Raw genomic sequence first — 26981 nt, 5'->3', positions numbered from 1 at the left:
ACAGCCCAGTTACTAATCCCTCCCCTGGCGGGCTCCACCTCCGACCCCTCCCGGAAGCGCCGGCATAGCGTCCCCACATGGAGCGCGAGCCAAGAGCCTCCGAGGCCGCCCCTGAGGCGGCGGTGCTCTTCGCCTGGGTACGTGACTCCGCCCCCGGGCCGGGGCCGCTGGGACTGAGGGGCGCTGATGGGATGGGAGCTGGAGGCCTCCGCGTGGGCTGTCGTGGGCTTGGTGGCTGAGGTCCCGGCCGGGCTCTGGGCTGGAGGACCCTGGGCTGGGGCCTGAGGAGGAGAGGGTCGGGAGGCAGGGGTCCTCACGGCTGACTTAGGGGCCTGCTGGCTGGTGGGGTCCGAACCCGAGGGGCTGCGGCGCCGGGGGAAGCATCTGCCTCCTGGGCAGAGCGTGTGGTTCCGCCAGAGCCCTCAGGTCGGGCTAGCGCCTGGAGAGACGGCGTGGAGGTATCGCCCCGTCCCGGAGCCATTGTAAGGCCACCTGTGCTCCTCACCCTCTCGTTGCCCGGAGGATGCCGGCCCCTTCCCAGCCTCGCCCCAGCCTGGCGAGAGCACCGTTTGCTGCGAGGCCTGCAGTATTTGGCCGTGCACATTTGCTGATCTTCGTCTGTGACCGGATCTTGCCTGTGTTGGGGGCGTGGGTGTCTGCTTAATGTCAGTCTCTTTCGCTAGAAGCGTCACGAGGGGGGATGTATTGTGCCTGTCTTGTTCACGGTGCCTAGCAGATATTTGGACGGATGAATGAATGAGACCCTTTTGTATGCCTATGTGCTGGTCTTTGGGGGAAAAACACAAAACTGAAAGACCCAGCTCTGGCGTTGAGGGAGCGGGATAACACCTAGATTACTGTTAAAACTACCATGTATTTGACTAGTCAAAAAAAGGTAATGATCAGCACCAGGCAGCACTTGTTGAGTGTAAGCCTGCATATACCGGCAGAAGGGAGATCGTGGGGCCTGAGGTTGGCTGGCTGGCTGAGTACTGTCTTTGGGGTGGCACTTGAGCCGGGGGTGGAGTTGGGGTTGAATGTGTGCCTGCGGTGGGTGCTGGTGCTGGCTTTTCCCAGGCGGGAGACTGGGGTCTGGGTGTCAGATAGGGCCTTGTCTACTGCTTGGAGGCCTGATGGCCTTCCCGCTGCATTATGTGTGTGGAGGGGTGTGTTAGTTTGCTAGGGCTGTCACAGAAAAATACCAGAGACTGAGACGTCTTAAAAAATGGATTTTATTTTCTTGTAGTTCTGGAGGCCAGAAGTTCAAGAGCAAGGTGTCTGGCAGGTTTACTTTCTTCTGAGGCCTCCTTCTTTGGCTTGCAGATGGCCGCCTTCTTGCTGTGTCCTCACGTGGCTTTTTCTGTGTTTGAGAGCATCCCTGTGTCTCCTTCCTATATTGGATTAGAGCCATACCTTTATGACCTCGTTTAACCTTAATTATCTTTTAAAAGGCCCTATCCCCAGATACAGTCACCTTCTGAGGTACTGGAGTCTAGGGCTTCAACAAATTAATTTTAGGGGAACACAATTTCCCTAACAAAGGGAAATTTACCTCCTTGAGGTTGTGTGTGTGTGTGTGTGTGTGTGTGTGTGTGTGTGTGTGTGTGTGTGTAGTATGTCTGGAGTGTTTGTAAGGAAGGGAGGCAAGTACGGCTAACATGTTGTATTGAATTTTTCTTTGTTTTGCTTTATCCTGGATTTTGGGCCCCTTGCTGTGTTTCAGAAATTGAGTGCCATAATTTGAGCCCCAAGTGCATGTGTCTCTCTCACTTTCTGTTCAACAGCTTGTAGTCCTGGTAATGGGGCAGCCACAGAGATCTCCGGCCTGATGGAGACATCCTGTGCATATGTACTCCACAGCATGCACATCTTTCATTTGATCTTTCCTAGGTAGGGCCTCATCAGATCATATATTCATTCACTATATTCATTCTAAAATATATATACACTTTCTCTGGGGCAGCATAGTTTCAGATGCATTTTCAGGGAAAATGGCAGTGAACAAAACAAAGTTCTTGCCCTCATTGAGTTTACTTTGCAGTAGGGGAGGTAGACAGTAAACAACTAAGCAAATGTAATGTCAGGGAGTTCTATGAAGAAAAAGCATAAAAAGGGAATAAAGTGATGGGGTGCTATTGTAGATACAGTCATACAGTTAGTGTCTTGCCAGGTAAGCTCCGGACTGAATTTCACCAAAAATCCTTAGGGACATGGTATAGCTTAGTGAAAGGAGGAGGGCATATCTGACTTCTTGCCTTCCCAGCTATGCAACTATGCAGCTTAACCTCTCTGAGACTTAGTTTCTTCATCTGTAAAATGAGAGCCATAAATGTCTATCTCCTCTGTTATTGTGAGAATTAAGGGTGAATACTAAGTATTGAGGAAGCAGTCAGTAATTGGCAGCTAATACTGCCCCTGAGGGCCTCTTGGACCTGTGCCCTTGCCATAGCTTGCTTTTTCAGCTTGGAGTCCTTGCAGCCCAGGATGGCTATGAAATAGAACATGAGGGGCAGGAGTTTGTATGTATGTATGTATTTTGGGTAGTTATTTTAAATTATTTTTCCTCATTAAAATGTCTTAGAAAACAAACACATTTGGAAGGTTTTACTACTTATCTCTAGGAAGAACCAGCCAGGAGTAATTATAAGGAATTATGAGGATTTCTGAAATCTAAAGATTTTTCTGCAGGTCTACAATTCTTTATCTTCAAGTTTGAATACAAAAAACAAAACAAAACAAAAACCTCCAAAACTCAAACTGACCTGACATAATGCTATTTATAGTCTATGCGCAGTTAATGTATTTGTACCTTTTACTGCAGAAATAATACTATTTTGCTTATGGGGTGCTGCTCCTGGACCTTGTAGCAGTATATATGATTTATATACAGTATTATTTTTTTTAAGCCTATAAAAGCCTGAATCTGAAATACATCTGGCAGCAAGAGTTTTGGATTTGGGATTCTGGACTGTTATTTCATAATAACAAAGATAGACATATTGCCCACCAAGGGGAAATCTGTTCCCTTACAGGAATCTCACCATGTGAATCTTAGAGTCTCAAAGCATTGTACTTGGAAAGGCCCTTAGAGATCATTGCCAACCTCTTTCACTGTACGATGAAATAACAGTGAGGTGACCTGCTTGAGGGCACAAAGCCCTCAGCTAACTTTGATTAAAGAAGTCCTTGCCAGTTTTCTCAGCGAGGGCATGAGAAGGGACAAGTCCAGTGCATTTCCCACCCACTTGGCTGCTATTTCCTTTCCTTATTTCTTTTCTTAGCCTCCCTAGAGAATTGGCTTTTATCACAAGGAACTCCCATGCTGTCTCCCAGAGGCAACACATGTGGGCTGGGGCATTAGAAGGAGAAGGCGAGGAATATCTTTGGATAAATAGCGGATGCTAAGAGCTCCTCTCATGTGGAAATCGTCGTGTTCTGGGTATAGGGCCACTGTCTAAGTATGGGTTGCATATAGCAACCTCTTAAGAATGAGCTTATGAAATCTCATCTGTTAGAGGCTCTGGGAGGTATGTCAGGATGAGAAAGATAGGGACAGGTAAATGCACAATGACAGTTGTGTTTCCTGTACTCTTTCATCCTTGCCTTATTTATCCCTAGGGTGCAAATAGCTACGGGCAACTTGGCCTTGGCCACAAGGAAGATGTGCTTTTGCCCCAGCAACTGAATGACTTCTGTAAACCTGAATGTGTCAGGAGGATCACGGGAGGAGGGGGCCACTCTGCTATTGTCACAGGTAACATCCTTCTGGAGTAGATATTTCTTTAAAAAAATTTTTTTTTTCAACGTTTATTTATTTTTGGGACAGAGAGATACAGAGCATGAACGGGGGAGGGGCAGAGAGAGAGGGAGACACAGAATCGGAAACAGGCTCCAGGCTCCGAGCCATCAGCCCAGAGCCTGACGCAGGGCTCAAACTCACGGACCGCGAGATCGTGACCTGGCTGAAGTCGGACGCTTAACCGACTGCGCCACCCAGGCGCCCCAAGAGTAGATATTTCTTATTTAGACATTTCTCCCTAGCGTATTGTATTGCCATCTTTCATCCTTTTGTATTTTGCAGAGGAAAACATTTTTGTGAAAAAGCCAAGTTACCAGTAGAGAATTCTAGATTGTCAGAGCTGAAAGCCCTTCAGAAATCTAGGCTCTCCACCCCCATTTATACAAATGAGGCTTGGAGAGGAAAACCAGTTGCTTAAGGTTACAAGACAAATTAATGGCGGAGTTGCAACATATACCACATTTCATACAATATATTGTCATTTAACTTTCACATGTTAGAGTTAGAAGTCTTTGCAGTTAGAGTGAATATTCCTTGAGAGCAAGAACTTTGTATTTTCTTTAATTTCCTTCATAGTACCTATGATAGTACTTAATGAGTACTCCAGATGCCATGATATTGGAAAGGATGGTGTATTGAATCCTAATTAAGAACATGAGTTCTGGAATCAACTGCTTGGGTTCAAATCCTGGTTCTGTTATTAGCTGTGTGGCCTTGGGCAAATTAATTTCTCTGTGCCACTTTTCCCTCTGTTACATGGGGATAAAAATGATGAATGAAGCGAATCAGTGAACTACAGGGCTGCATTATGACTTTCATGGGTCCTTGGCACTCTTGCCTTTGTGGACCCCTTCTTCCTTAAAGAAATATTAAGGGGGCGCCTGGGTGGCGCAGTCGGTTAAGCGTCCGACTTCAGCCAGGTCACGATCTCGCGGTCCGGGAGTTCGAGCCCCGCGTCGGGCTCTGGGCTGATGGCTCGGAGCCTGGAGCCTGTTTCCGATTCTGTGTCTCCCTCTCTCTCTGCCCCTCCCCCGTTCATGCTCTGTCTCTCTCTGTCCCAAAAATAAATAAACGTTGAAAAAAAAAATTAAAAAAAAAAAAATAAAGAAATATTAAGAACTATATTTTACGACAGCTTTGATATAAAGATTAGTATAATCCAGGCTAGATTTAGCATTGTGTATTCGTTATTATTGCATTTATTTATTTTTTTTTATTTTAGAAGAATATAAGATTAAAACATTTTTGTGGGCCTCTGAAAGTATCGTGGGCCCTAGGCATTCTGCCTAAAGGATAAATGGGCCCCACAGATAAAGCTCTTACAAGAATACCTGGCATATTATAAGTTCTAAATAAATGTTGGCTTTTCTTATTATAGTAGATGCTCTATTTGGTGATTGGCCACTGCTCTAGGACTTGGAGTTTTCATATAGATGCTAGACTTGAGCCCCTTCGCCCTATGCCATTTGGGCCAGTGCACATTAACGTACATGGCTTATTAACGCGGGTGGGAAAAAATTTATTGGGTTTGTGACTGCAGCTAATTAGTAAAATCCTTTTACTCGCTTTGACAGTTGTAATTTCCCCTGTGCACACCATCACCAAAGCTTTTGCTTTCTGCAGATGAAGGAGGCCTTTTTGTTTGTGGCCTGAACAAAGATGGGCAATTGGGGCTTGGTCACACAGAAGATGTTCTGTATTTTACCACCTGCAGATCCCTCCTTGGCTGTCCTGTCCAACAGGTGGCCTGCGGCTGGGATTTTACCATTATTCTCACAGGTGAGTTCACTCATGGGTAAATCTTTATCACCACAAAGGCATTGGGTGAGAAGAACTCGATGGTGGTGATACTGATTAAGTGAAAGTCTCTTTATGTGTAAACATACATACAAATTTCTCTTTGGTTGTTGAGGAAAGTTGTGGGTGCCTTTTGCAAGGAGAGTTTGAACAGCAAAATTTTGGGCTGGAAAACTTTTACTAGAGACTAGGGAAGAGACTGGATCACCTTTGGTGGCTACTTCCTGTCCCAGAAATTCACGATAGCTGTGTGCCTGGGCTAGCTGGCCATTAGTACCGGTGAAGGGTTACTCATGGGGAAATGTGGTGGGGAAGCAGGAGGAAGTCAGCGTTCACACAACAGTGATGGCAGCTTTTCCCCCACTGAAGGATTAAAAAAAAAAAAAAAAATGGTTGGGCACAACTCTTTGCTCTCTGCAAAGCCGGATAGCAGAATAGGGTGTAGAGGGATATGGCCAAAGGGCTAATAGGATAATGCTCTTGGGAGCAGATAGCAATAGTTACTTTTTGTCAGCTGACTTCTCCCCAGAAGTAGTTTTGTCCTGTCTAGCTTGCCATTCTGGATGGAGAAGACCATGTATAGTTTCTGACTAGACTCCCTCTTTGACACAGTCATCTGGCAACGTCATTTTCTGACCAAATCCTCCCCACCCCACCCTTGTAGATTCTTATGTGCACAGCTCAGATCCCAAACTTCCACACATAGCTTCAATTACTGTTCCCTACCTATCCCTGTTGTTGCCTTGTCTTTTATTCTCCACATTCTCCATACTTTTCTTTCTAGAAATACCAAGCAGAATGTTGTTCTCTCTCTGGAACAGTCCCTTTTTCTGATGACTCATATCCTTTCTTCAAAACCCTGCTCAGGCATCAGCATCTCTCTTTTGCAGAGGGATTCTGTAATAGGTGCTGAATTTGGTACTAATAACCCTGAATAGTAGCCATCATTTCTGAAGTGCTTTTTGTGGACCATGTTGGGGTTGTAGGGAGTCTGTGAATAACACTCTATTTCCTGCTCACTTTTGGAACCAATTGTGAGAAAGGTGGAGAGCAGTCAGATAGCTGGAGATCACACTGTTGGCTTTTCACTGACAAAAGCTATGTTGGAGAACAGGGTTAATGGTCAGGCCAAGTGCTTCTGCTAATTCTCCTCTGATCCAGAGTTATTCTGCAAACAGTAGGTTATCTCTGTAGGGGAAACACTTACTGTGCATCAGTCTAGAGTACCTGAGAGGAAGGTGCCAAGCCACACATGCTCTTCCTTCTCCCAAACTTATCAGTTGGTTAAGTTACCCCTTTTCTCCTGGAAAGCAGGGAGCATACGAAGGGGCAGGGAGAGAGGCCTGGAGTGTTAAAATAATGAAAATTATGTCACATGGAAACATGAAAAGTGGGGCGTGGGGCATCAGTATCCCATCCCAGCACCAGGCTAATGTTCTATAGCAGATAAGCTGTCATTAATTAGGTAGTGTGATAGAGAATCTGTAAAATGCTTAGCCCAGTGCCTAGTGTTTTTATTCCTAGAGGAACAATAAAAGCAGGGACTGTGGTTTGAATGTACTAAAGTGTAAGCCCCTCTTCCTCCTCTCATTCCCTTTGCTCCTCCCATCCTTCAACATTTACTCACTGGTCAAAGATATCTTACTTCTGAGGTTATGATTTAAATATTTGATTTGCAGAAAATGGTCAAGTTCTGTCATGTGGATCCAACTCCTTCGGCCAGTTAGGAGTTCCTCATGGCCCTCGAAGATGTGTGGTTCCCCAGGCCATTGAGGTAAGGATGGCACCTCATATATAGCTGACCCACATACTATTGAAGCGTTTCCCTCCCCAGACTAAGAGACTGGCTGGGTCCCTGAAAAGCCATGGGCCACTTAGAATTTAAGTTGAAAAACTTAGGTTCTTCTGGGAAGGATTAAGTTGGGGGGATGGAAGCTGTTAGTGAAAAACCTCTGTTAGTCCTCATACGCATTATGAATGTTTGTGAAATAAAACATTGAAGGTAATATATGTCATAAAGGCATATTAATGACATTTTACAATACTAAAATTAGTAATAATGGGAACTATGTTAGAAACAGGTCCTGATGGAAGTGACTTACCTAAAGACACTAAGCTTGGCAAATAGTATATAGGCCAGTAGCGCCCAATAAAAATATGGTGTGAGTCACATACGTAACTTAAAATTTTTAGTAGCACTATTCAAAGAGTAAAGAGAAACAAATGGAATTAATTTTTTAAAATAACAGCTTTATTGAGATGTAATTTACATGCCATAGAATTTACCCTTTAAAAATGTATAATTCAGTGGTTTTTAGTAGATTCACAGAGATGTGCAGCCATCAGCATTATCTAATTTTAGAACATTTTCATCACCAAGAAAGAAACTGTGTACCCAATGGCAATTACTTCCCATTCTGCCCTCCCCCAGCCCCTGGCAACCACTAATCTGTCTCTGTGGATTTGCTATTCTGGGCATTTCATATAAATGGAATCATACAATATGTGGCTTTTTGTATCTGGCTTCTCTCATTTCATATGATGTTTCAAGTTTCATTCATATTGTGGCGTGTAAGTGAAATTAATTTTAATAAATCCAGTGTATTCAATGGATTATTTCATTTTATATGTCACTAATGTAAAAATTTCCTAATGAGATACTTTATATTCTCCATTTTTTTTAAGATTATTTATTTTGAGAGAGAGAGTGTGTATGTGTACATGCTAGTGGGAGAGCGGCAGAAAGAGAGGGAGAATCTTAAGCATGCTCTCTCCTATCCGCATGGAACCTGATGCAGGCTTGATTCCATGAACTGTGAGAACATGATCGGAGCTGAGATCAAGAGTTGGACGCTCAACCAACTGAGCCACCCAGATGCCCCTATATTGTCTACTTTATACTAAGTTGAACTCTGGTGTGCATGTTGTACTGTGAGTGATCTCAGTTCATACCTACTCACATTTCGGCTCTTTAGTACCTGCATGTAGCTAGTGGCTTCATAGTGGACAGCACAGGACTAGACAGGACTCCTGGCCCTAGTTCAGAGCCCTTTCCTCTGCATATTTAAAATGTACACATTTTTGTGACATTTATATGATAAGTAGTCATAAGAGGGCTGTGGAATTTTGAAAGAAATATGCTGGGATCTAAAATGAGTTCACCACCTAAGCTGCTCACGTCTAGCTAATTTTCTTGAACTCTGACTCAGAGTGGGAGATCTGTTTTCACTGGAGAGAGCTTGGTCAGCTCCTGTCATGTTGCTGAATTACAATTGCTGGTCTGTGGGATAGTATTTGAGGTCATGATCTCCACAGTGTTGTAGTGTGTTTGGGCTGCTGTAACAAAAATACCATAGATTGAATGGCTTAAGCAACAAACATTTATTTTTCACATTTCTGGAGGCTGAGAAGTACAAGATTGGGGTATCAGCAGATTTGGTGTCTAGTGAGGACCCCGTTCCTTGTTCATAAACACTTATTTCTCTGGACAGAGTTGCCCTCTGGGGCCTTTCTTATAAGGGCATTTATCCCATTCAATGAGGGCTCCATTCTCATGACGGCTCCATTCTCATGACCTAATTAATAACCTCAAGAAGACCCCATTTGCAAATACTATCACATTGGGTAATAGGTTTCAATATATGAATTTCAGGGGCACGGAAACATTGAGTATGTAGCACATGATATGCACAGAAATCTAGACTCTATAGTCACTTGTAGGAAGTGTTACAGTTGCCAATTACAAATGGATGGTTTTTTTAAGAACCTATATACATTGTAATTAATTTAGCTTGGGTCACATGATTAAGGAAGACAGAGGAAAACAATGGTTAAAATATGTTGGATGACAGAATCAGGAGGTGAAAACATTTGGGATACATCAAGGCTGTATCCTCTTGAACAATGGGAGGAATGTGGCAAAGTGAAATATAGTAGAAATTCATTCATTTATTTAATAGCAACTATTGGGTATATAGGTGCTGGGTTTAGGCAGTGGGGACAAAGGTGAGGGTCTTAGTATTTGAGGTCTTAGAATTTAGTGGTACATGTTAGCATTTGAGAGTCTTAAGAGTTAGTGGTACATATTAGATATAGAGACACCTAAATGTTAAACTATGGTAGATGCAGGTGTAGCCTCAAAGGAGGGAATATTTTAAGTCTTTCTAGGGGAGGTGGAGTGAGAACAGGCTTATACAGAGTCTTGGAAGTTGAGTAGAAATTTACTTGACTTGAGATAGGATGCATAGAATGGATGCAAAAGAAGAGCATTCCAGACAGAAGCAACTGTGTAAGCAAGGGTGTAGAAGCATGAAATATCAGGGTTTGAGATACTGCAAGCAGTTTAGTATGACTGGAATATAAGGAAGTGGTAGAAATTCTATTGGGGAGGGGACAGTCAGGGAGGTGGTGCATGGCAAACGGTAAGAACAGTGTGTTAGGTCGGGGCCCGAAGGGGTAGTGAGGAGGAAGATTATTCAGGACACTCTTGCTAATAATCCAGACAAGAGGTGATCCTGGTCCAAACTAAAGCCATGGCAGTGGGATGGAGAGGAAGGAATGGAGGTGAGTTGAAGAAATTGAGGAGATTGAATCTACATGTAAAGCCCTTTAGTTGTTGTTGTTTTAAAGAGAAAATACCTAAAGGACAATATGTTCAAGTTGTATTAGTAGTAAGATTTGATCTTCCCCAAAGCTAATGTGGTTGTGGGTTGTATTAACAGAAATATAGTCTCTAAAAGAAGGGAAGCCAGAGTCCTGTCCTTTTTTGTGCTAATCAGACTGCATATGGGATGTTGTATTCTGTTGATTTAGTGCTTAGGTCCTGGGCATAAAGGTGAATAAGACTTAGATCCTGCCATCGAGGGTCCTAAAGTTTAGGAAGGCCATGTGGATCTGTAAATAAACACATGTGTAGTAAAGCTGCACAGGGGCCATGATTGATGCATATACAACAACCCCCCCCCCCCCGCCCGCCCCGCTTTTTTTTGACAGAAAGAGAGAGAGGGAGCGTGCACATGCACACACACATGCACGCATGCCCAGGGGAGGGGCAGGGAGAGAGAGAGTCTTAAGCAAGCTCCATGCCCAGTATGGAGCCTGACATGGGGCTCGATCTCATGACCATGAGATCATGACCTGAGCCAAAGTCAAGAGTTGGACGCTTAACTGACTGAGCCACACAGGTGCTCCTATACAGTCTCTTTTAAAAGAGGGAGATTGAGTAACCAGAGCATATTTAGAGGAGAGAAACCAAGAAGGGAATGGAATTTGAAACCAGGGGATCACTGATGGAATTGGGGATGTTTGGCCAAAAGAAGAGATATGTATTAGTTATCTATTACAGTGTCATAAATTACTCTAAATTTAGCAACTTTAAACAACAGGTATTTACTATCTTAGTTTCTGAGGGTCAGAAATCTGGGCACAGCTTAGCTGGTCTCATGAGGTTGCAACTCATGAGGTTCAGTGCCTTTCTGTGGGGTTGTTCAGACATGGCATCTGGCTTCCTCCAGGAGTGATTTGAGAGTGAGGCCAAGCAGGAAGCCTGAGTGCCTTTTATCACCTAGTCTCTAAGCCACTCATCACTTCTTTATTCTTTTCACTAGAAGCAAGTTGCTTAGTCCAGACCACATTCAGCAACAGGGGAATTAAGCTCCAGCTCCACATCTTGAAGGGATGGGTCTCAAAGAATTTGAAGACTTAGTTTTAAAGGCACCACAAGATATCTTAGAGAGGACATGACAGTGGTCTTCATGTCTTTGGAAAGCATTGTGAAAAGCTGTAGGCAGATGTTTGGCTCCACCTAAGGAGATAAATGGAACTGCACAAAGATGGAATAGGCACCTGGGGAAGTAGTGAGGCTGTGCCACAGGAAGTAGGTGCTTGGCAGGGGTTGGATGATGATTTGTGGGGGGTTGTGGAAGGGATCTGGCATTGAATAGAGATTGGACTAAATCAAAGGTCGTCCAGCTAGAACCCTTGGTAAATAAATCTTCATTGGAACGTAGCCATGCCCATTCATTCATGTATTGTCTGTGGCTGCTTGTATGCTACAATGGCAGAGTAGAGTACTATGACAAAAACCATATGGCCTGCAAAGTCTAAAGCATTTACTATCTGGTCTTTATTGGAAACATTTGCCAACTCCTGGACTGGATGACTTTGAAGGTCCCTTGCGGCCCCGACACACATTGTGATATATTATTTTTAAAAGATTTTTCCTTTTAGGGATACATACAGAAGTATGGAGGGATGGAAATGTTGGGAGTTGGGGACTCTAAACCAATCAGACATGTAATGAGGGCTGTGCTGCATTGTGTCAGGGCATAAATTCCAAAGCATTTTGCAGATGGGTGATTCTAAGACCTCAGCCCTTTTCTTTGTTTTCACAGCTCCTGAAAGAGAAGGTTGTTTGCATTGCTGCTGGACTGAGGCATGCTTTAGCTGCTACAGGTGATCATTTTGCTTTTATTTTCAAAATAGGGACATCACGAGGAGAAGCAGCGCTTTAGAGCAAACAAACTTTAAGGAGTAATTCAGAATGTCCTGCTGTGCTGCATTTCTGATTAAAAGGAGAGGACGTTAGGCCAAAGTCATGTGGGAAATCTTTAGCAGGTAGGGTGGAAAGAAATGAAGTTTTCTAGCTCTTTATTATGTTCTAGGCATGATGCTAGGTTCTCTTGATTTAATTAATACCTTATTTAATCCTCACAACCCTGCAGTGATGTGAGTTACATTTTTACATGTGAGGAAACTGAGGTCCGAAGAGGCTGAAATGCTTGTCTAAGGTTACACAGGGGGTAAGGTAGTAAAAGGTAGAGCTGGGAACAGAGTCTGAGGTGGTGTAGTTTCCAAGGCCCACATTCTTTGCTGTGAACTCCAATGCTTGCCTAGTGCATTTTAATGTTTATTAGTTTAAAAGCTTCAAATGAGCTTGTCTCCTGTACTGTGAGAGGGTGGTGATGGACATAGGGCTGACAGTGTGTGTGAGGTTTGAAGGTGGCAAGTGGAGAGAGGTGGTCATCTACAGAAGAGCAGTGGCCCTTTTTTCTTCCCCAGGCTCATTTTTCTGCTCCCACTCTCGTGGGGTGAAGTGCAGCCCTAACTGGCTGTGGCAGCTGAGGCTCAAGTGTGGATGCATCCAGTCGTGGCCTGGGGAAGGTGGAGGAGGGGAGGAAGAGTCTGGTGCAGCACTGTACTGGTGTCGTCTGGGGCTTAATGTTGCTAATATAGTAAAATTTTTCTTAACCCTATTATTTTGAGATATTTGTCGATTTACATGCAGTTGTAAGAAATAAAATACATCTCATGCACTATTTTCCCAGTTTCTCCCACTGGTAACATTTTGTGAAACTGTAGTGCAACAGCCCAGCCAGCCTTGATACGGTCAGGACACAAACAGTTCATTGCCACAGCCATCCTGCCTGTGGCCCTTTTATAATACCCATTTTTATACACCCTTTTATATGGCTTTTATACACTTTTATGCGTCTATTATACATCCACTTTCTACTTACCCTCACCCCTTCTTAGCTCCTGGCAAGAACATTATATAAATGATATCAAACAATATATAATTCTTTAGGGTTGGCTATTTTTGCTCAGCATGACTCCCTGGAGAGTCATCCAAGTTGTGAGTATCAATAATTTGTTCCTTTTTATTGCTAAGTAGTAGTATTCTATGTTATAGATGTACCACTGAATTAGTCATCTCAGGCTGCCATAACGATATACCACAGACTGGGTGGCTTAAACAACAGGAATTTTCTCACAGTTACAGAGGCTACAAGTCTGCGATCCAGATGCTATGAGGGTTGGTCTCTGGTGAGGCCTCTCTTCCTGACTTGTAGATGGCTGCCTTCTTGCCATGTCCTTACAGGGCATTTCCTCTGTGCACTCATGCAGAGAGGGAGACATCTGGTGTCTCTTCTTTTTTATAAAGACACCAGTTCTGTCAGATTAAGGCCTCACTCTTATGACCCATTTAACCTTTATTACCTTCTTACGGACCGCTCCAAATACAGTCACACTGTAGATTAGGGCCTCAACATATGAATTTTTGGGGGCACAACTCAGTCCACAACAACACAGTTTCTTTCACCATTCACCCACTGAGGGACATCTGGTTGTTTCTAGGTTCTGGCTATTAAGTATAAAGCTATAAACATTGTGGGCAAGTTTTTATGCAAACATAAATTTTCATTTCTCTGGATAAATGCCCAGGAGTGTGATTGCTGAGTTGTATGGTAGTGATTACATCTTATAAGCAGCTTCTCCTCTTAGATTAGTGGGACTGGAGAATGGCCTATTAATGGTTTAATTCCCCCTTTCCTACCAACTTTCTGTGATTGCTAGTCTTACGTATACATTTCTGTCCAGTTACAAAGCAGTACGGTTTCCATTATGTGTTTGATTAACTTAATTGTAAGTCCTCCTCTCCCATTTAATCTGTAAATATTTCTGCAGGCATCTCTAAATGATAAGGACTCTATTGAAAACATTAACAAAATGCCATCATCATACCTACAAGAAAACTAACAATAAATCTGTAATTTGATCAAGTATCCAGCGTTTACATTTTCTTGACTGTCTCAAAAATATATTTCTTAACAGTTTGTTTAAATCAGGGTTTGAATTATGTCTCTACACTGCAGTTGGTGGATATGTATGTCAGATATCTCTATTTTAAAAAATATATATTTATTCCTCTTAATTTTTTTATTATGATAAAATATACATAACACAATTTACTGTCTTAGCCATTTTAAATGTACGGTTGAGTGATGTTAAGTACATTCACGTTACTGTGCAGCCGTTACCACCGTGTATCTCCAGAACTTTTTTTATCTTGTGAAACTGAAATTATATCCACTAAACAATAACTCTCCATCCCCCCTTTCCCCCAGCCCCTGGCAACCACCATTCTACTTTCTGACCCTGTGATTTTGACCACTCATACAGGTACCTCACATAAGTGGAATTGTATAGTATTTGTCTTTTTGTGGCTCATTTCACTTAGCATAATGTCCTCGAGGTCTGTCTATTTTGTAGCATGTGTCAGAATTTTCTCCCTTTTTAAGGCTGAATAATATTCCATTACTTGGATATGTCACATTTTGCTTATCCATTCACCAGTTGACAGACGCTTGTGTGGCTGCCATGTTTTAGCTATTGTGAATACTGCTGCTATGAATGTGGGTGTACAAATATCACTTTGAGATCCTGCTTTTGGTTCTTTAGGATATATACCCTGAAGTAGAATTGCTGGATCATATAGTAATTCTGTTTTCATTTTTTTGAGGAACTGCCATACCCTTTTCCACAATGGCCATACCATTTTAATTTCTGCCAGTAGCACACAAGGGTTCCAAATAACTTCACATCCTTGCCAACATTTGTTACTTTGTTGTTTTTTTTTTTTAAATAGTAGTCATCCTAATGAATGTGAAATGGTACCTCATTGTGGTTTTGTTTTGCATTTCTCTTATAATTAGTGATGTTGAGCATCTTTTCATATCTGCATTTCACCATTTGTATATTTTCTTTGGAGAAATGTCTATTCGAGTCCTTTGCTCATTTTTGGAATCAGGTTTTTGTTGTTGAGGGTTTTTTTGTTTTTTTTTTTAATTTTTTTTTTCAACGTTTATTTATTTTTGGGACAGAGAGAGACAGAGCATGAACAGGGGAGGGGCAGAGAGAGAGAGAGGGAGACACAGAATCGGAAACAGGCTCCAGGCTCTGAGCCATCAGCCCAGAGCCCGACGCGGGGCTCGAACTCACGGACCGCGAGATCGTGACCTGGCTGAAGTCGGACGCTTAACCGACTGCGCCACTCAGGCGCCCCTTTTTTTTTTTTTTTTAAAGTAGGCTTCATGCCCAGTGTGGAGCCCAGTGCAGGGCTTGAACTCATGACCTGAGATCAAGACCTGAGCTGAGCTCAAGAGTCAGACGCTTAACGGACTAAGCCACCCAGGTGCCCCTGTTGCTGTTGAGTTTTAAGAGTTCTGTATATATTCTGATTATTAATCCTATATCAGATATCTCAAGATTCATTTTGCTCCCTTTTTTACCATTTTGCAATTTATTTGTGGAAGAGATGGTAAATTTTGTATTCAACAATTGTGTTTTTTTTAATGTTTATTTATTTTGAGGAGAGAGACAGAGTGTGAGCGGGGGAGGGGCAGAAAGAGAAGGAGACCCAGAACGCAAAGCTGGCTCCAGGCTCTGAGCTGTCAGCACAGAGCCCGATGTGGAGCTTAAACCCAAGAACTGTGAGATCATGACCTGAGCCGAAGTCAGATGATTAACTGACTGAGCCACCCAGGTGCCCCTGTATTATTTGAGTATTGTGTTTTGCTCACATTGTGCTCAGTCATCATCACTTATGTTTCACAAAGCAGACTTGTCTGTTTGCAGCCTAAAGGACTGTTGTTTGTAGGATACGTTGAGAGGAGTGGAACCTTAATGTGCTGTTGGGTGACGGATCCTAGTTACACACATCTGACTGTAGATTAAATATATAAAATGTCATCTACACATTTGTATGAGGTTCAGAACATGGGCACATGAATTAGATTCAGTGGATAGGGAAATAAAAGGCCATTCCACTGAAGTAATGACTATTAAGAAGCTATCTTGCAGTCATAAATATGTATTTATTTGGTAATTAGGAGTCATTGAATTTATCTTGGTGTAGTGGAAAAGGCACTGCATTAGGTGTTAGGAGAGCTGAGTCCTAGTATTTTCTCTGCTACTAGCTCCCAAGGATGACTGTGGGCAGATCACATCCTCTCTTCCAGACCTCAATTTTCTCACCTATTAAATGTGAGGAATGGACTTGATAATCATCAGGGTTCTTTCCTGCTTGGTCTGGAGTTTGAGTTGTCCTTTCAGGTTAGTCATGAATAAGGTGTTGTTCTAGTAATTTGACTCTGAAAGAGCCATATGTCCTGGAATTTTTTGGAGGGAGTTTTAGTATGTGGGAATTTTCTTGAATGGTCTTAAATTGCCCTGAAGATTGGACTTGTGATTGACTTGGTGATAACCAAGCCACAGGGCCCCTCGAAGCCCTGAGCCTGTCCCTAGTAGGCATGTTAAGGAGAATGAATGGAGAATCTCCCATGACAGCGAGGCTCAAAAAACAATCTGGTAGTAATCCCATTAAGCATTTTCTTCATTTCCTCCTCTGTTCCATTGGGAAGCAAGTGGCATTGTGTTCCAGTGGGGAACTGGTTTGGCATCATCTGGACGGCGGTTATGCCCTGGGCAGACTCTCCCATTGTTTTTGACAGCAAAGGAGCCAAGCAGAGTGACAGGTAAGGCCCTTATTTCTTGAGTCCTATATTTATTCTTTGTCAAGAAATAGTGACACACACAGGCAGGAAATGGGTAAATGGAATCTTGCTTTTGCTGTTTCTTAGTTCCTCTGTCTTAAGTCTCTGTGTTGGCTGGTCTGTTAGTCTTGTTAGACTTTTTGCGAACCCAGTAAAAGTACCCTTCCTCGGGGCGCCTGGGTGGCGTAGTCGGTTAAGCGTCCGACTTCAGCCAGGTCACGATCTCGCGGTCCGTGAGTTCGAGCCCCGCGTCGGGCTCTGGGCAGATGGCTCGGAGCCTGGAGCCTGTTTCCGATTCTGTGTCTCCCTCTCTCTCTGCCCCTCCCCAATTCATGCTCTGTCTCTCTCTGTCCCAAAAATAAATAAAAACGTTGAAAAAAAAAAATTAAAAAAAAAAAAAAAAAAAAAGTACCCTTCCTCGATGCCAGAGTTTGCAGCCCGTTGAGAGATAGATGCGAGTCAGTTAAGTGGAGACCAGAATAGTAGCACTAGAACTGTTAATAGTTAGGTTGGAAGACATGACTTAGGTGTTTGGAGATAATGTGTAGCAATAGTGAGCCTCTAGATTCTGAATCCCAGATTGGATTTACTCACCAGGCACTGTAGCAGCTGCATGGCGTCAGCCCCGCTAAGCTCACTGCATGGCTGGGAGCACATGAGGAGGCACCCTCTCTGCAGGTAGGCACATCCCAAAGGGAGAACCTAGAAGGACTGTGCCTCACATGCCCAGTTCCTCTTTCCCAAAAGGAGAGCAGGAGTGAGTGAGGAGGTAGAGAGAGGGGCCAGGAGTGTTACTGTAGGGAAATCTCTGTACATGGGCACATGAGTAGGTAGTGAGCACTATGCCCATGGGTCTGTTGGTGTGTCTGTGTTGGTCATTTAGCCTATAGGCCTTCTCTCCTGTTTTTCACTCTGGGGCCCAGCCTCTTTCGGCTTCTCTCTCTGCTCACCTCTCCCTCTGCTCTGTGCTCTCACTGTGGGCCCCTCTCTTTCTCTGTATATAGCACCATGTCTGTATCTCCTCTTCTTCCTTTCTTGCTCTCTTACTTTGTGGCCCAGTCTTCTGAGTGTTGGCTGTAGGAAAAACTTGCACAGGAAACCTCTACTCTCCTCTAGGTGAGAGCAAAGGAGGAATTTTTGAGGGTGGGATAGGAAGTGGGGAAAGAAGGGAAGGGAAAGCCATGGTGGGAGTGATGCACAAGGTGTTGGGGTCGTTCTGATTTTCCTAAGTCCTGGAGTCTCTCCTGTTCAGCTGGCGGTGAGATTGGTCACCCTGAAGCCCAGTGGTGGAGTTTGGGAGGGTACTCTTAGAGAAGGAGAAGGGGGCACTGGGTGCTAGATAGGCAGTCCAACTCACATGACCTTGAAAGCATTCATAAAATAAACTCATACTTCCCAGACATTTTTTCCTGCCTCATCTAGGTATTCACTGCTCCCTGGGCATTTCCTGCTTTCTCATTCCTCTGTGTCTATGGGTAAGCTGTTAACCCTGTCTGAAATGTCTTTTCCTTCCTGTTCCTTCTGGTAATCTTTATTCTGTTGTGATCATTTTTCAAAGCATAGCTCAGATACAGCTTTCTCAGTGAAGAGTCTTCCCTCTTCTGACACCATTGCATTTTCTTCACATGCCTGGATAGCACAGTGTACTGCATTATTATGAATTGTTTATATGTTTTCCCACATGCCAAAGACTGAGCTTTTTCAGGGTAGGAACTGTGTCTACTTTCTCTTTCAGCATAGGACTTGTAACTGGAAGAAATCAGAAATGCTTTTATTTGATTTAAATGACTTGTTTGGGTTCTGATTAGGGCACAGCTTACGTTCCAAGTTGATTGGGGGAGTTTTATGATGAGACATTAGAATAGATCGTGAACTTCCTGCCCTCAGTCTTTCCCTTTTTATTCCTCCATCTTTACTTACTTGCCACTGCTTCTGGAGCTGCAGCCCTGGGTGTCCTTTCCTTGCCTGACCACAAGGCCTGTTGCTTCCTCTCTGATGAATGTGTTGGAAACACCTGTTTTGTCCCTTTCTCATTCTACAGGGTACTTGAAGGTGTGAAGGGCATTTTATTAAGACACTAGTTAATTAAACAGAAGTGTCAGAAAAGACTGGGGCACCTTGGGTGGCTCAGTTGGTTAAGCATCCGACTTCAGCTCAGGTCATGATCTCACGGCTCGTGAGTTTGAGGCCTGTGCCAGGCTCTGTGCTGACAGCTCAGAGCCTGGAGCCTGCTTCAGATTCTGTGTCTCCCTCTCTTTCTGCCCCTCCCCGCTCGTGCTTTGTCTGTCTCTCTCTCAAAAATAAATAAACGTAAAAAGTGTCAGAAAAGAGTTGCAGAATAGACTGTATTTCTCTGCATGTTAGACCCAGTGACCACAGTTTCTAGCAGAGTTGGTTGGGATTATAACTTGTCAGTGAAGACAGTATAATTAAGGGAGAAAAAGTGCTGGATTTGGAAAGCAGGTTCAAATTCTTAGTTCTGCCTGTGCGTTCTTTGGAGTTTTGGGTTTGCCTGCATGTGATGGCAGCTGAACGTATGAGATCTTGTTGCTTCTAGGCCTGCTGATGGACAGAGCTAGGAGATAGACATGTGCACACACATATTTACACATATGTACACCCGTGTCTATGTGTCTGCTTCTACCAGGAGCTATGATGGTTTACAATGATTTCTCTAAGACAATCCACTATCCTATGGTCGATTCTAGCCTTCCACCTTTTTATGTCTGTACCTTTCCTCTTCTCTCTGCTAGTGAGAAATCTGGCTTCTTTATCTCCAGTACACTAACTTATTTGTTCAGTCCCTTGGTAGGTAACTAGTCTCCCCACCATGTCGTTCGTGTTCTTGGTCAGCGCCACCAACTTAGACCAGCCTGCTCTGGCTGCAAGTTTCTCCTGGGCCCTGGTGGTGCTGCCTGAGCTCCTTCTCTGCCCAGTTTGTTCTGTTGTGAATGTGATTTCAAAAGATTTTTTTTTTTTTTTTTTTTTTTTTTTTTTGTAGGCCTGGAGAATTCTAAAGCAACCTGTGTTCTTGCTGGCTCAGATCACTCAGCTTCGTTGACGGGTTGGTACCAGCTCTTTTAGTCTAACATGCCATTCAGAGTTCTGCACCATTTCTGCCTCGCGTGGTGGATGTTGGACACGGAGGGAAGAGCTGAGTCAGAATTCTGCTGCCACCCCTGGTCTTATCTTAGGAAGTTTCTTTACCTTCGGAGACTGTTGTCTTATCTATCAAAATACTCTGGATAGTTGTGAGAAGTAAAGATGAAAATACATGAAGGAAATACCGGCTCACTTCCTTTCCTCTCAACTGTACAGTAGGGATAATATCTTCCTCTGAGGGTAATTGTGATTGCCAAATCACACAGCCAATAGTTAGTTTATATATCACATTGTTATCTTATCCATCAGATCCATTTTGGTGTCTAATTCAACTGTATATTTTCTCTAGATGTTTGCTCTCAGATTAACCTGTTTTATCCACCTCTATCTTCTAGTCTATTTATCTACCTGTCTGCTCTGTCTGTATTCATCTATTCTTTATTTATCTGCTTGTCTCCATTTTTATTTACCTTTCATCTTTGTATCTTTCTATCTAATCTATGTGTCTGTATATCTTTGTAAATCGAGTTATGCACATAATTCTCTAATTTATTTGTATTTTTATGTATTTTTCTAACCTATTTTGTATTTTAATGTATTTCTAGTCTGTTTCGTCTCTTTGATCCCTCCATCTCTGTCTAATCTGTTTTACTCTCTCACACTACATCTCTCTTTTTGACTATGCATCCTTTCATCCATTTGACACCCCCCCACCAATACAGTACAAACTTCCCATTGGCAATGCAACATATTCTTCGAAGTGAAGGTGACCTCTTCCAAAGGTTTTCTTTCAAAGCCAAGATTGCCCTGATCCCTACCAGTAGACTGAGACAAGAGGTCTGAGAGATTTATTTTGATAAGACGTCTCACATGGAGCTGAATGCAGGGCATTTTTTAAGCAAAGGGGAATGACTTTCACACTTAGTATTTTCAGTGTTTTATGTGGAAATTAAGGTGTGTACACAGTACGTGTAAATTAACAGTGACGTGCGTTCTTCAACATCAAATTTGTAATGCAGTCCAACTGAGAAGCTGCTACTGTTTCCAAAATACAAGAACCATAGTGTGAGAGTTTAAATACATGATACATTCTAAACCACAGATAACTGGTGGTTTAACAAATTCAAAATAACCAACCAACAAAAGAAAAATCTACTTTTAGCCTATGTCTCATATTAGGTAGACTTACATATATGTTGAAAGTGTTGAGTTGAAGTGAATGCCAACTATAAAGGACTCCCCTCGGCATCTGGTCCCACCTCTCCTTCTATAGAGGAAGGACTGCAGGCCCCAGGGTGAGAAGTGACTAGTTCATGCCCTATAGTCAGTGAGGGTTGAGGAAGGCATTCTTTTCTTTTCTTTTTTTTTTTTAATGTTTATTTATTTGTTTTGAGAGAGAGATGGCATGAGCAGGGTAGGGACAGAGAGAGAGAATCCCAAGCAGGCTCCACACTATCAGTGTGTAGCCCAATGTGGGACTCTATCCCATGAACTGAGAGATCACGACCTGAGCTGAAATCAAGAGTCGGACACTCCACTGACTGAGTCACCCAGACGCCCCAGCAAGGCATTCTTTTCTGAGAATAAGAGTATACTAAGAGATGTTTCTAATCTGTCCTGATTAATTTGATGGCAAGTATTATGTAAACTTAGAGATTCTCTAATTGCTTGCTAAAAGTTTCTTAGAAAATCTTATGATTAGTGAAATTATTTATTATTTCATATGTGGAACACTTCTATTGTGTTTTTAAAACGGATGTTGAATTTTTATTTTATTGAGATGTAATTCATACATAAAATTTGTCTCTTTAAAGTGTATAATTTAGTGATTTTTAGTACATTCAGAAAGGAAATTGGTTTTTGATACTTTAAAAGTGGGTTAAAAATGATCAAGATTAATATCCCTTTCTCCTGGTCTAGTTTGAGCTGTCACACACTGAATTTTGCTCATTGCTCTTTAGTTCCTTTTCTCTGGAGTTGTGGTGGATTATATAATTATTTGGCATTGCAGGAGAATTTAATTTTGCCTGCTGATGCAACAGTGTAATGATCCGCATGTGGAAGATAGTTTGTCTTTGCAAAAAAGCTGGTTTAGACTTACTAAGATAAATGAAGGCTTATTACAGACACAGGCGCACTATGAGTGGCATCTTGGTAGCTAACCAGTCCATTAAATGGGTTGAGACTGGCTGAGAGGGTCCTCATAAGGAATCTTCATACTTTGTACACTCTGGTGAAGTCCAGGGAGGTTGCCCTCTCTCAGGGTATGAAATAGACCAGATTCACATCATAGAACTGCAGAATGTCAGTGCTGCAAGGTCATCTGGGTGACAAAATGGCTCCACTGGTTTACACTCCCTCATTTTAGACCTGATGAAACAGAGGCCCAGAAGGTGAAGTGATGCACCCAGTATCAAAGAGCTATTGAGGGGCGTCTGGGTGGCTCAGTCGGTTTAAATGTCTTGGTTTTCAGCTGAGGTCATGATCTCACAGTTCGTGGATTCAAGCCCTACATTGGACTCTGCACACACAGTGCAGGGCCTGCTTGGGATTCTCTTTTCCTCACTCTCTGCCCCTCCCCCACTCATTCTCTCTTTCTCTCTCTCTCTTTCTCTCTCTCTCAAAATATATAAACTTAAAAAAAAAGACTGAATAGTGGCTCTGGAACTTGAACCCCGAATCTTGGTCTGATGTCTTTTTCGTTATACTGTTTGGCTTTCTACCAGACTGCCCTATGGCAAGCAGCACTGGAAAACTTTTTTGGAAGGTCACAAAATGCAGTGGAAACAGAGGGCTTGGTTTCTGCTTCCACTTGACTCGTTATTAGCCATGTGATCTTGAAAGTCATTTAACATCTCCAACCCTTGATTAATTTATCTTCTAGAAGAATGCTATCTAATAGAAAATACAATGTGTGCGCCATTTCAAAAAGTAAAAAGCAGGTAAATTAATTTTAATAATATATTTTATTTGACCCAGTGTATCCACAATATTGTTTAAAGCAGTAATCAATATGAATTTTATTAAGGAGCTACATTCTTTTTTTTTTTTTTCAATGTTTATTTATTTATTTTGAGAGGGAGAGGGAGAGCGTGCGCGAGAGAGAGCGCGTGGAGGAGGGGCAGAGAGAGAGGGAGAGAGCAAATCCCAAGTAGGCTCTGCACTATCAGTGCAGAAATTGATGCAGGGCTCGATCTCACAAACTGTGAGATCATAACCTGAGCTGAAATCAAGAGTTGAGTGCTTAACCCACTGAGCCACCCAGGCACCACCCCCCCTTTTTTTGTGTGCTAAGCCTTCATAATTTGTTGTACTATTTTTGGTTTTACAACACTTCTCAATTTGGACTGTCCACATTTCATGTGTTCAGTAGCTACATGTGCATGCTGTGTGCTACAGAGTAGAGTGTAGAAACTTAGAATGTTAGGGTTGGTTGCAAAAGCTCTTAGAGACCATTCAAAGAGTCATAAAGTATAGGTTCTTGGGCCAAATTTTGTAGTTTATGGCTCCATTTGGTGTGGCTTCCAGTTAAAAATGATTTAGAATGTGAATGCCTCGTAGACTAGCATGTGTCCTCTAGCTTGCCACTGTGGCCCACAAGTCTCTCTTGTGGCTGGTATCATCAGTTACACTGCCTGCCCTTCTAGGCCAACCGCCCTCCCCTCTGATTTTCAGCTGGTGAAACTAAGGCTTAGGAAGTGATTTGCCCAAGGTCAGTAGCTAGTTAGCAGGTCCAGGAATAGAAGCCAGCATCACTTGACTCCGAATTTGCTGTCTTTCTGTTAATTCACATTGTCAGTCAGTCGCATTGCGCTTATACCTCAGGAGGACTATGAGGTTCCAGTGAATTATGGTGCTGCACAGAAGGGAGGCAGCAGCATGATGTTTTCTGCTGGACAGGGCGTGTAGAGAAATCCTCCCAGGTCAGAAAAGTTTAAGCTTAAATAATGTATCTTTTAACCTGTTATTTTAAAAAGTTAATACATATTTTTCCTAACCACAGGTAATACAAGCATACATTAGAAAAATGTAGAAAATGGAGAAACATGTTTTTCTTAGGGTAGATGTTCAAGAAATATTTGCTGAATGAATTAATGAAAAAATAAACTCATACGTTCCTATTCCTTGACAGACTAGGAAGAACATTTGGCCTCATTTCCTATTTATAGAATTAAAAACAATCTTCTACGTTAAAATGCCGTACATGAATTTTGTATTCTGCTTTCTGTAGGCCACGTTGTAGCATAAGAATAATACAACTTCTTTTAGCCACTTTCTTTTTTCAGATTGTGTTATTTTCCATCATTTTGAACTAATGTTCCTTCACCTCTTTTGTTCCCCTTCTGTTTGTTTAAGATGCAGGAGAGCTGTATGTTTGGGGAAGCAACAAGCACGGGCAACTGGCTTCCTTGGCTGCTTTCCTTCCTCTGCCCCAGAAAATAGAAGCACGTTGTTTTCAGAATGAAAAGGTCACTTCTGTCTGGAGTGGGTGGACACACCTGGTTGCTCAGACAGGTGAGAGAGCAGCAGAGAATTTGTGGTTGGTGAGAGCAGTTTTGGCAGGAGGGGACAGCTGTCTAAACAGCTATGAATGCTCAGGGCTAAGTAGGTAGGTTTTGACAACGAAAAGCTTTAAGGACTGGGATGAGGAGGATCTGGGATCGAGTTCTGTGGTCAGCCAGATATGGAGCTTTTCCTCTCTGGATCAAAGGGCTGCACCCAAAAAGGCAAGGCTAGGTTAGATGAACTCTTTCTGGTCCTATGAATTCCTTGAGGTTTTGAGAAGAAACCTGTTGCAGCAGACGTTCCCAGAAATTTGTCCAGGTTGTTGGGGAGGTGGGGAGTCTTTGCCTGGTCATAGCTGAAGAGATGACTTTACTTGCATTTCCACCTGAGTCTAAATTAAAGGTTTCAGAAACTTGAAGATTGGTATTTCAAGATTGAGGCAGGAGCATTATTTTGAATTACGGCTGGCATGATATTTTGATTTAAATTTCCATTAACCCTAACAAACCTTTGGTTTGGACATCAGCTGTTCCCTTACGGTGCCATGCCATCCAGCTGTTGGCATCTTTATCTTCTATTGAGTCTCCATGTCTTTCTTGTCTTCTCTGTGGGGCAGTTCTCCTTTTGTGGTCTCCACATGGCTGATTTTGTTCTCTGGGGTTGTTGTTTTGTGGCCTCTCTTCTTCCCTGCCTTCCCACAGCTCCTGCTGACTTTGGTAGGGTTTCTCAGACAGGCAGTTTGTGATTCTCAAGATCTGTTATCATGTCAAAGTCTCTTGAACTTCAGGGGTTCTCAGGAGTCCCTTTGCCTGCCTTTGGCCTGCTTGTTAGCTACACGCAGATCTCTAGGCTCCCAAATACCTACCTAGTGACTGTCAGTTACTGCAGTGCTTCCTGGTTTTTGTAGGTGCTCAGGTGAGCTTCAGTTATCCTTGGGAAGTCCCACATACTACACATGTGAACACACATACGCTTGTGAGTGTTCATATCGATGATGCTTTTAATTGGTCTTTTAAAAAATTTTATGACCATTTTGGAACAGAGGCCTGTGTAACAAAGGCATAAAATAAACTTTCTGTACTGACCACTTCAGAGGCTGCTCTAAAGGGGAAAAATCATGACTTTTCTCAAAGAGGTTTAGACTGCTTGAAGATTGGGACTGTCTACACAAAGTCTTCTTTCTTTCTTCTTTTTTTTTTTTTTTAATTTTTTTAAATGTTCATTTATTTTTGTGTGTGTGTGAGAGAGAGACAGTGTGAGCCGGGGAGGGACAGACAGAGAGGGAGGCAGAGTCTGAAGTAGGCTCCAGGCTCCGAGCTGTCAACACAGAGCCTGACACGGGGCTTGAACTCACGAAGCGTGAGGTCATGACCTGAGCCAAAGTCGGACGCTTAATGGACTGAGCCACCCAGGTGTCCCTACACAAAGTTTTCTTAAAGCATAGTAGTTGTTTATTTGTATAATTGTTAATATTTGTCTATTACCCCAGACACTGAGCTCTGTGAAGGGCGGCACCATTATTAGTCTTGTTCACTTCTGTATCTTCACTTTCTAGTTGAAAGAGAGTAAATATTCAAATGCATATGAGTCAGGGTGGACAGCTAGGATTTCTGATCTCTCTTTCCTTGGTATCACTGGTTCTCTTTGCATTCACGACTCCAACCAAATCAGTTATTGTTTATTGGGAACCTATTGAGCAATGTGGTGAGTGTGGGAGAAACAGAGGAGAAAAGAACTGGGCTGTACCCTCCGTAAAATGTGTAGACAGACCTAAGTCTAAGAATATAGACATGGAAGACTTTACCCTCCATCTGTCCATCCATCATACGATGGTGAGGATCTGTTTATGTACCATACCTTCTAGTATGTCTAAATCCTGCCCTCAAGGAGCCCCTTGTCCATTAAGGGAGAGAGACCTGTTATCCAGCTTTGGTACATTATGGTAGGAGATACACAACAGTGGAGCTAAGACAGTGCGCAGGAGTGCCATAGAAGGTAGCAGTAGTGTGAGTAATTGGGTGTTAACAGGTGGCTGTTTCATGGTTAGTCAGTCTTCAAAGAACTACAGTGCAATGAAATACACTTACTACCAAATGGCAGTGAGTTTGGTTGAGTTTGTCAGTAAACCCCTTAACCAGTTATGTAGCTGACCAATGAAAGACACAAAGATGCTGCTTCTTGGGTGCTAACTTTGTAGCATTGTAACTGACACTGATTTCCACTTCTGGGCTAAAGCCCAGCCCTCCCGGTGGGAGGTTGGAACCCAGGGCCCTAACACTGTTTGAGTCACCCCAGCTGCTCTGGAGCTCAGCTTCACATCTCCACCTCCACTTGACAGCAAGATTTTTTGGTAATGTTTCAACTGTTTAATTAGCTTGTTAATTCAGATCTCTTGTGTGTATACTCTGTCACTTTCCCCTTAGTCCAAGAATGGTCGTAAGCTG

At 42.9% G+C, this 26981-nt stretch overlaps 1 protein-coding gene across 1 annotated transcript in view; it reads left to right on the top strand.

Annotated features, from left to right (window-relative positions):
* The first annotated feature begins 51 nt into the window (after positions 1 to 51).
* Positions 52 to 26981, top strand: part of SERGEF (secretion regulating guanine nucleotide exchange factor) — a 238023-nt gene continuing 211093 nt past the window's right edge. The window contains 8 exon segments of the mRNA XM_047071819.1: positions 52 to 137; positions 3619 to 3754; positions 5423 to 5578; positions 7276 to 7370; positions 11989 to 12049; positions 16798 to 16911; positions 19931 to 19993; positions 24388 to 24546. Of these exon segments, the coding sequence (XP_046927775.1) occupies positions 78 to 137; positions 3619 to 3754; positions 5423 to 5578; positions 7276 to 7370; positions 11989 to 12049; positions 16798 to 16911; positions 19931 to 19993; positions 24388 to 24546 (844 nt within the window). The 5' untranslated portion in view covers positions 52 to 77.

This window comes from Lynx rufus, unplaced genomic scaffold (genome assembly GCF_022079265.1).
Source record: "Lynx rufus isolate CCGP_SWC_20201006 ecotype Redwood Valley unplaced genomic scaffold, mLynRuf1.p SCAF_9, whole genome shotgun sequence".
Classification (NCBI taxonomy): domain Eukaryota; kingdom Metazoa; phylum Chordata; class Mammalia; order Carnivora; family Felidae; genus Lynx; species Lynx rufus.
This window is presented reverse-complemented; position numbering and strand designations above follow the sequence as displayed.